Raw genomic sequence first — 10,894 nt, forward strand, 5'->3', positions numbered from 1 at the left:
ATAAACACAATTATATGTAAACTAAGCTCAATCAATATTGTACAAATGCTGTGATGTTGAATTTCTTTTAAGCAGCAAGATTGGACAAGGAGAGACTTCCAGCTGAGAAAAATGCACTTGATGTCTCAACCTGAATAACATTATGTGATCTTCGTTATTCCTCAAGTGGAACAAGAAAGCCTCATTATTGTACAGTTTAATTTCATATGACTTTTTATTGGGCTCCTTTCCTAGGACTCGACTACCTATACACTAATTGCATAATTGCTAATTGATCAATATGAATGGAAATTTTGCTTTACCAGATAGATTATTTCTACTAGTTTGGCTTATATTGTACTAATGCTGTGATATTGAATTTTTTTCAATGTGAACACTAGATAGGGAAAGATTTTCAGCTCAGTGAAATCTCTAAGGTACGCTACATGGTCTCAACCTGCATAACAGTGTGTGATGTTAAAGTGAAGGAAGAATGTTTCATTGTTGTACAGCTTAATTTTATATCAATTTTATATTGGACTCCATTCCTAGAATCCTAATTGTATAATTGTTGATCGATCAATATGAATGAAAATTTCATGATACCAGATAGACTCACATTTTCACTCGTTAGATGCACGAAGCAGCTCAAAACTGCCACATTGTTAAATTAATAAAACTAGTGCTAGAATATTTGAAAGGCTACTCCAAACAATTTTGTTACTTAGAAAGACCTGGATGTAGATTTTCAAATTACTACCTGGGTGTAAAACTGTCATTGTAGATTGGCCATTTCATTTTCATTTCCAATGAATCCAATGAAGTTACTCAATAGGAATTTCAAGTGGTATTAATTCCTTTTCTGTACTATCTTGGTGGAGGTATTATGGCGTCTGCTAGAATAGTGCACAAAGGTATTAAACATTTGCTTGCTAATTGCACAGTTTAAATTTGAAGTCTAAGTAAATGCTTTTGATTGTCTTTGCAAGTTGTATTTCAAAAAGTATTTTCTATAAAATTGCTATGCCAATTCATAGCTTCACGCAGCATTTGGGATGGGCACCGGATGGAATATTTGGCCCCCACCAACTTCATTCTCATCATCTCCCCCAGTCACTCATGCTTCTGCCCTACCCACTCACTTGCATTGTGCTCCCTACCCTTTCACCTTTCCATTACCTTGTTCTTCATCTACCAGCCCATCACTATCCCAACCTCTTCCCCTTTGAAAACAACTCAACTGCTGTATCCTCCCCTCCCCATTGCTGTGTTGTCACTCACCACCCTGAATCCTCTAATCTCTCCCACCAGCCTGCAGCATCTCTACTTAGGTATAATTACAATATTGCTAACTTACTTTGGCAAATTCAAGTTTTTATGTGGTTACAGTAATTTAAAATGCAGTAAATTGACAAGAGGTACATGCAAATGTAAGATTTTTAATATCTGTTATCTAATAATCTGATATATTAAATTGAGGATGTGAGGCAAACCTCCTCCAATAGAAAATCTTATATTAAATGTTTCTATAGTTATCTGTAATGCCTGCTGTGCATGTAGGTTGTACTGTGATGGGAATTTCAATGTGAAAGGTATAATGATATCCCTGTCACACAATACCTGGGGACATAATGTGGTAGATTTTAACTTCATGCAATAGTGTAAAATGGGTGATAGCAAATTAGCTGCCCATTCTACATCTCACCCAATTTTTATTTTCACTGACTTCAGATGATAGAGCTGAAGAGGCCCAACCAAGGTAAGTTTGGAATTATTCTTGTGAGACCCAGAGCTGAACAGAAGTACTCTTCCAGGCTCCAAAAATGTAATCTGGTCTGTTTCCATCCCAGGATCTCAACCCTCCGCAATTGCACTTATCTTTCTGGCAGCAGGGATGGCTGTGCCACCAAAGCTCAACAGGCTTGGTCTCTGTCAGGGCCTGAACTTCAGGAGGGTGAAGGGAGCTGGGAGGATATTAATCGATTTTCCCTTACATCAAGTCGGCTGCCATCACCAGCTCTTGAGGCGTGGCACCAATACATGAACAGCATGGTGTCTCATCACGCTGTCATCATGCAGACCCACTGCTCTCTTTAAGTTAGCAGTGGGTTAATATTAACACATAAACCCCAATTTTAACCTGGGATGGGAATCGTGCATACAGATGGTGGGGTCAGCGTCAAGCTCCCATGACACTTTTGGCTATGAGGTCTGGGGCATCTTAACTGCTATGACACATTTTAATAAGATTGACTGCCTGGTCACCTGCCCATATCATGCACTTAATTTACATTGTGATTCCCAAAGCAGCAATGCACTTCTTCAAGTGCTGTTGCATCCCTTCTTCTATTTTTCATTGCACAACTGTGGAACACATTTTTAGCTGGCAGATCCTCAGGGAGGAAGTGAGAAGGGTAAAACCTGCATGAAACAGACTGGGAGCAAAGTGACGTTAAAGGTATATGTCATTGACGTGATCCCCAGAATCTGGATACAGTGCAACAAGAGATTCAATAAACTCAACAGCAGCAGGGATAAGTAATACTCTACGTCTCTCACCAGCAAATGTCTAGCTGCTATGTGCCATACTACCCCTGTTTCTTTTGTCTCGTTCCTTCTTGGAAGGTTCTTGCACAAGAAGACATCTCAGAGGAAGATACCATCATGTACTTCATTCCACCCTGGCACCAGCACAAACTGAGGGTATACTTTATCCCCCAGAGGCATCCTGTCACATTGGAAACTTGAGCACTTGATCAACTTTGCTGTACATTGCTGAGCATCATCAATGCTGTACTGAGGAAGTGCTGCACTGTTGAATGTGAATCCATTAGTCAGTCCGTCTGTCAGTCCCGTCTGTCAGTCTATCAATCCACACATCCACCACTCTGTCCGCCCTGTTCTTTACTTGGCATGTATGATATACTCCAACAGGATGTAACTTGAAGCAGCAACTTCCAACTGATGCTCTTGAGACACTCAGATATTTAAACGCTTCACATATGGATAATGTATGATTACTCGCTGGCTCACAAGATGGACAACAGAATAGTCATATGGATATTATCAAAAGAAGAAAATCAATCATTTTTCTATTTATGGTAATACAACAAGCTTGTAGCATTGGACACCTGTGGTCAAAAATTTCCTCAGACTTGCTTTCACTCCGCTGCTGAAGTTTTGCCAGAGGTATTGCAGAAACCTATTTGTCGAATTTCTGCTACAATTCTGGGAAAGTTACAGCAGGGGTGCAGGAACCGCTCCAAGGAAATTCCTGGCCTACATCATTCCTTCCATAGAAAAGGAGATGATACTGCAGGCTGTAGTGATCACTTGTTTGATGCAAATGTGATCAGCACTTTGGCTGATACTCCACATGATCCTTATGCCAGTCTGCAAGGACCTGGAGGCAAAAGGCTGAGGAATATATTGATTGGCAGGTTGGCTGCACGTCCTTACAGACAATCACAAAGAATGCTGAGGGGAAGGGTTTAAACTAATTTAGCAGCGGGAGGGAGAACAGGATGAAGCATTGGAGAGGAGATACAACATACAGAGAAATGAAAGACACAAACAGCATTAGAAAATGGAGTCATTCAGAAAAATGAAGGATAGATTGGGGGAAATGTGTGGCAGACTAAGATGGGTTTAGGCTGTACGTGCATAAATGCATATAGTGTGGTAAATAAGGTTGGTGAGCTGCAGGCACAAATAGCCTCATGAGTTTATGCTATGATGGCGATAATGGAAACCTGGCTCATACAAGGGGAGGAGTGGGCACTTAATATTCCTGGCTGCAAAAAAGCAGAAAAGGGTGGCATTATTGATCAGAGATACTGTAACAGCATTAGAAAAGGATCATGTACTTTAGGGTGAAATAACATAATCTATTTGAAGGGAATTAAGGAACAACAGAGGAGCAATTGCACTGTTGATTGTATAATATAGGGCATCAAATATTGGGAAGGAGATAGAGCACCTAATTTGCAGGCAAATCATAGAAAGGTGTGAGAACTACAGACTTGTGATAATGGGGTCTTAAATTATTCAAAATAGACATGGAAACTAACTGTGTAAAAGTACTAAAGGTAGACGAGTACGGAATGATTTTTCCAGACTGGAGGGACATGTTCAGTGGAGTCCCCACTGGTCGTTATTGGGACCACTGTTCCTTTTGATATATATTAATGACATAGACTTGGTATACAGGGCATAAATTCAAAGTTTGCCAAAGACATGAAGCTCAAAACAGTAGAGGTGAACAGTGAGGAGGATAGTAATAGTGTTATCAACCAACACTTACTCACTATTAACCTCCTCACTAATGCTCAGTTTGAATTCCATCAGGGTCACTCTTCTCCAGATCCCATTATAGCCTTGGTCCAAACGTGGACAAAAGAACTAAATTCCAATGGTGAGGTGATAGTGACTCCCTTTGACATCAAGACTGCATTTGACTGAGTGCGCAATAAGGAGCCCTGGTAAAATTGAAGTCAATTGGAATCAGAGGGAAAACTCCTAATTGGCTGGAGTTATAATGAGCACAAAGAAAGGTGGTCTGCTTATTGGACACCAACCATTTCAGCCCCAGAACATCACTGCATGAGTTCCTCAGGGTTGTATCCTCACTTGACCATGTTCAGCTGCTTCATCAATGTCCTTCCATTCATCTTATGGTCAGAAGTGGGAATGGTCACTGATTTCAGTGTTCAGTTCCATTTGCATCTCCTCAGATAATGAGGTAGTCTGTATGTAGGATTTTTTCCATTAAAAGTTTAATATAAGTTTCAAACTGAGGGACTTAATATTTCTCATTTGGCATATAGAGTTTTCTTGACACAAGTAACATTTGTGCTAAAAAAAAAGTGACAAGAGGGAATCTAACCACCTCCCTTGACATTCAATGGCATTATCATTGTCAAAACCCCCACCATCAATATCCTGGGGATTACCATTGACCAGAAACTTAACTGCAGCAGCCACATAAATACTGTGACTACAAGAACTGGTCAGAGGCTGGGGTGTTCTGCAATGAGTAACTCACCTCCTGACCTCCCAAAGCCTTTCCACCATCTACATGCACAAGTCAGGAGTCTGATGGAATACTCTCCACTTGCCTGGATAAGTGCAGCTCCAACAACACTCAAGAAGCTCAACACCATCCAGGACAAAGAAACCCGCTTGATCGTCCCCCATCCACCACATTAAACATTCACTCCCTCCACCACCGCCACATTGTGGCAGCAGTATGTACCATCAACAAGTTGCACTGCAGCAACTCACCAAGGCTCCTTCAACAACATCTTCCAAACCTACGGCCTCTACCACCTAGAAGAACAAGGGCTGCAGGCGCATGAGAACACCACCACCACCTACAAGTTCCCCTTCAAGTCACGTACCATCCTGACTTGGAACTATATCACTGTTCCTTCACTGCCACTGGGTGAAAATCCTGGAATTCACTCCCTTTCAACACTGTGGGTATACCTAAACCACATTTATTTTCATTCTTTCATGGGATGTGAGCATCGCTGGCAAATTTCTTGCCCATTATTGAGGATGGGGATGTTTGTGGAGCCTCCTCCTCCTCCAGTTAGTTGTTTAATTGTTCACCACCATTCACAATTGGATGTGACAGACTGCAGAGCTCTTATCTGATCTATTGGTTGTGAGATCACTTAGCTCTGTCTAGCGCATGTTTCTTCCACTGTTTAGCATGCCTGTAATCCTGTGTTGTAGCGTCACTAGGTTGGCACCTAATTTTTAGGTATGCCTGGTGCTTCTCCTGACATACTCTCTTCTCTTCTTATTGAACCATTGTTGATCCCTGGCTTGATGGTAATTGTAGAGTGAGGGATATACTGGACCATGAAGTTACAGATTGTGGTTGAATACAATTCTGCTGCTGCTTATGGCCCACAGCCTCTCATGGATGCCCCATTTTGAGCTGCTAGATCTGCTCGGAATCTATCCCGTTTAGCACTGTGGTAATGCCACACAACACGATGGAGGGTATACTCAGTGTGAAGACAAGACTTTGTCTCCAGAAGGACTGTATGTTGGCCAATCCTACCAATACTGGTAGATTGGTGAGGGAGAGGTCAAGTAGATTTTTCCCTCTTGTTGGTTCTCTCACCCTTGCTGCAGGCCCAGTGTGGCAGTTTTGTCTTTCAGGACTCAGCCAGCTCAGTCAGTAGTGGTGCTACCGAGTCACTTTTGGTGATGGGCCTCGATGTCTCTCACTCAAAGTACATTCTGTGCCCTTGCTACCCTCAGAGATTCTTCCAAGTGGTGTTCAACATGGAGGAGTACTGATTTATCAGCTGAGGGGGGGGGGGGGGGGGTGGGCGGTGTAGGTGAATAATCTTAATTTTGCACATTCCAGGAAGTGAGACTTAAATGCACCATAAAAGGCAAATACACAACAGAAATAAAACCATAATTGAAGAATATTTACATACTATGGGCTTCTAATCATCTGACTGTGAAAAGCCGCAGACTAATATGCATTTGAATTCTGTATTCATTTCTCTGCTAGCCATTATGTGAAAATACATGTAACTGCAATTAAACGATCTTTATTAAAAAAACAGGAAAATATGTTCATATTCTATCTGCATTGCCTACTAGAAATATTACATCAATAACTATGATCAGTTGCTGCAGAAGCAAAATGCTCGTGAACATGTGTCGATGTGTAATAGTTGAAAAACTATGACAACAGCACAGATTTCCTCACGAGTCCTGCATTGGTTTTTAAACATGTGCAAGACAAACCTTGCAGCCAGAAGTTACAGCACTTACACGGTGGAGTCACCTTTGCAATTAAAGGACCACACCAAAAGCCGAAGATGGCAGAGGGGTGCTCTAGGGTGGCCCCACAGTGCAGCGAAGCCCCCCTGATCACACTCCTCCAGGCTGTGCGGGAAAGATAGGAGGTCCTTTGCACCAGCGATGGAAAAAAGAGGCCCTCCTGCCTGAACAAGGCAGTTTGGCTGGAGATGGCAGATGAGGTGAGTAGCCATGGGGCCATCCAGCGTCAAAGGGTCCAATACCAGAAGAGGATGAAAAAGCACTCCCCCAGTCAGCCGGGACCCTCTGGGCCTCATGCATACAGGGTACGAGCGCCAAAGTCAGACTTTCCTCCAGTCAGGCTGCTAGCGCAGTGGTTGCACTGAGAAGGGGATTCACAAGCGTTTACAGAGAACACACTAATACAAATGGGAATGCGCAGGTGTCACAGCAATGTAAATACATCTTTCACTAAATGTTCCTCACCAACCTGTGTGTCCTTTTCTCTGTGTGAATGATGTGTGCCAGCATGTAGTGCCAATGTCACATCCCTTTGCACCGTTGGCCCTTCAGGAGAGCCAACGTATACAATAACATCTTTGCCATGCCACCATTACTCGTGAGCATCTCCATGGATACAGTGAAATGGACATTGGCTCAGTCAGTTGTTGCCTCTAATGATTTACATAGGGATGCTGCAGATGTGGACTGGTGCACAGCAGGTGAGTGAGGGTGATGTGTGGCTTGCAGAGCTCATGTCAGTTCCTATGGAGCAGACAGCCTTTGTCTGATAAGCCACTACCATACATCCCTAGCTCGCTGCTAGCCCTGTGTGCAGAGCCTGGGTGCCATCTGCCCTCCCATGCGTCTTTCATATCGTAGGTCCTCAGCGTCCTCATAGTCCAAGGAGGAATCCTGTTGACATCTCTCCTCATCATGCCAGGCCTGGCCCCTATTGGGTGCATAGTTGTGCAGAGCACAGCGAGCAGCAAAGAAAGGAGCTGGCCTTTTCAGCCTGTAGTACAGGGCATCACCCTATCCATACAGGCATTGGAAGCGCTCTTTCAGCATGCTGATCGCCTGATCAACTGTGACTCGTAGCTCAGTGGCTGGCATTGTATTTCTCCTCTGCAGCAATGGTGAGTCTCTCACTGGTGTCGGAAACCATGTCTGCTAAGGATAGCCCCTGTCTCCAAGAAGCCATCCCTCCATCTGAGCCAGTTCAGTGACCAGCGGTGGTAGCTGGGACTGGCGCAGGAGCCAGGTGTCATGGCAATTGCCTGAGAAGTGGGCACAGATTTGCATGAAGCATTTCCAGTGATCACATACCAGCTTCATCAAAATTGAGAGGATCCCTTTTATGGTGACGCTGCAGGTGGTAGCCTGGCTGGAGGCCTGATGGCCACATGATTGCAGTCTATGAACCCTGAGGCCTATGGTTCTCCGGCAATGGTGCCAAGACTGATGACCCTCTGGGCCTGGCTGTGAGAGTCCATCCTGAAGCGGACATGCTCACTGGCGCTCCGGTGCAGGGCATCGGTGACCTTCCTGATGCAGCAGTGCAACGCTGACTGTGTGATCCCACAAAGGTCTCAAGTGGGCCCCTGAAATGCTGCATAGGCATCAAGCTTAAGAGCTGCTGTCACGATGAGGGCTGCAGGGACAGGATGTTCACCGAAGCCTCTCTACATGCGCAATTGCCTCTGACACTGGTGCCCTGACATCCAACGTCATGTCATGTGGAGTCTGTAGATGCACAGCGACTGTAATGGCGAGCTCCCCTTGGGGACTGTTGCTCATGACTGGGGGCGTCTATGTGCATCACACCTGCCTGTTGATTTTGCCTCCAGCGCATATGGATCTTCAGGAAGAGCGGATCGTACACTGCAGGATGAACCAGACCCATTTCTATGTGATAGATAAAATTGTATTCTTCATTTATTTGAAGGTTCCTAACAGGGCACAGACGTGTTGATGGGAACATCAGGTGCTAACATGGATCAACTACGTGGAATGGCAATGTCCATATTGGCTAACATTCAGAATGGCACTACATGACCAGACCAAGATCCTCCCAGCTGCATCAATTGCCCCCACCGTCCATATAACCTTAATGCTCCTACCCTTTCTGACACCCTCCCACATACACTGGGTGACTAGAGTGCCATTTCTCCTGCACAAACACAAACAAATGCAGAGAGTGCACTGTTTACAGAGGGAGGGTACACAGTACCTCCCTTCATGCTTGCAGAGCTTTCACTCCAGTAATCCCAAACCCTCTCCCTCCTCGCTTCCAGTATGCAGAGTGAGACCCCTGAATAGCAGAACTTCCCTTCGCTGGTGAAAACCTCTGCCTCTGATGACCCGCTGGTTTTTCTGTTTGGGAACGGGATGGCATGCGATGGCCGCCCGTTCAAAGTGAAATCCGGAAGTGTGCATGGAGAGGCGGCAGGCTGCACAATCTGCAGAGGTAGCAGGGGGGCCATACCGAGGTCTTCCCGCCACCTGTAATTTGCGGCGGGCCCTTCTCATTATTGGGGGTCAAGGAGGACCTCCCCCCGCAGAATTTTAATGGCCCCCGCACCGCAACCTGTGGCATCGAGGGGCCGGTAAAATTCAGCCAACTGTGTCAATACTGTCATGAGGTCTGACAACCCTCAGATCTTTGCACAGACAGGTAAAGAAACCTGAAGAAGGGATAGTTGAAACAGCCAGTGAATGTTGGTAGTATTTCTATAGATCACTCCACCTACAAAGCAACCAGCGTCCCCTTCCCATCCATCCACCCATTCAACCCCTTGACTGCAAAGGACCTGAAAGCACGTAGGGCCAGACTGGCCTTGCAGCAGCGAAATGCTTTAGCATGAAGCTGGTTTATCTTGTGTGCAAGCACATAAAGACCATGAAGTTCTGCTGCTTACAACTAGATACCCACAAATCACAGAAGATGAATTTAGGGACTGTCCATTCAAGTGTAAGTGAATTTTTAACAGTGTGATAAGTTTTAATTACAACCTCTCTGGCATTGAAAAATTAATTTTAGAAGCGTGGAATCTCATTCCTTCAGATTTTAATCATTGTGACGATTCAAAAAAATTACAATTAAATTAAATGAGTTTTTTTTACTTTTTCTGTCTTTTATCTCTCTTAATCTCATTTCTCATTCCCTCTCATTTCACTTTCTGTATATGATTTTAATTGAATTAATTATTGTAACTTATTCTTCCTGGTTTAAACATTGCATGCCTTAGTAACGAGTCTTCAATCTAATTGGTTGAGGAGTCACGCTGTTGCTTGTCCTGTTCACACAGGTCCCAAATCCCCTCTATTGGACGCTATGCTGTATTCGACACCCGATGGCCATAAGTTTCCCGGCAAAAGCCCATGAAAAGTATGTAGGCAGCTATAGTGTATTGAACAGTGAGCACCATTCGTTACCGCTTACTGCAAAATCTGGGTCATGGTTATTCTCACACCTGCTATTATTTATGCATTCGTATTCTAGAAATTGAGAACATGATGTAAAATGCTTATTTTTCTGGATGCCTTTAGAAGCTGTCACTTATTTCACATTCCTGGCAAAAATACCAAAAGAGATTAGATATAATTAGGGAAAAAATCAATTCTGAGAAAGCAGAACAGAATAAAATTCTACTAAAATGTATGGAAAGATACTATTGAACAAATAGAATATTGGAAACACAGGAATTAACCAAACTGAACTGCAAACCTGAGGTGAATTGAATTGGTTTTGTATGTATATGTATTTAGAGATACAGCACTGAAACAGGCTCTTCAGCCCACCAAGTCTGTGCCAACCAACAACCACCCATTTATACTAACCCTACAGTAGTCCCATATTCCCTGCCACCTACCTACACTAGGGGTAATTTACAATGGCCAATTTACCGATCAACCTGCAAGTCTTTGGCTGTGGGAGGAAACCGGAGCACCCGTCGAAAACCCACACGGTCGCAGGGAGAATTTGCAAACTCCACACAGGCAGTACCCAGAATCGAATCCAGGTCCCTGGAGATTTGAGGCTGCAGTACTAACCACTGCGCCACTGTGCCGCCATTAGTTGTGATGTATTTGGAAATATTTAAATCTGCCCAGTTTGAAT

At 43.9% G+C, this 10,894-nt stretch overlaps 1 protein-coding gene across 1 annotated transcript in view; it reads left to right on the top strand.

Moving 5' to 3' along the window:
• The window catches only part of LOC137375352 (fibulin-5-like), a 32,929-nt gene extending 31,125 nt beyond the window's left edge, over positions 1 to 1,804 (top strand). The window contains exon 7 of the mRNA XM_068042393.1: positions 76 to 1,804. Within this exon, the coding sequence (XP_067898494.1) occupies positions 76 to 106 (31 nt within the window). The 3' untranslated portion in view covers positions 107 to 1,804. The remainder of the gene's footprint in view (positions 1 to 75) is intronic.
• Positions 1,805 to 10,894: the final 9,090 nt, after the last annotated feature.

This window comes from Heterodontus francisci, chromosome 11, assembly GCF_036365525.1.
Source record: "Heterodontus francisci isolate sHetFra1 chromosome 11, sHetFra1.hap1, whole genome shotgun sequence".
Taxonomy (NCBI): Eukaryota; Metazoa; Chordata; class Chondrichthyes; order Heterodontiformes; family Heterodontidae; genus Heterodontus; species Heterodontus francisci.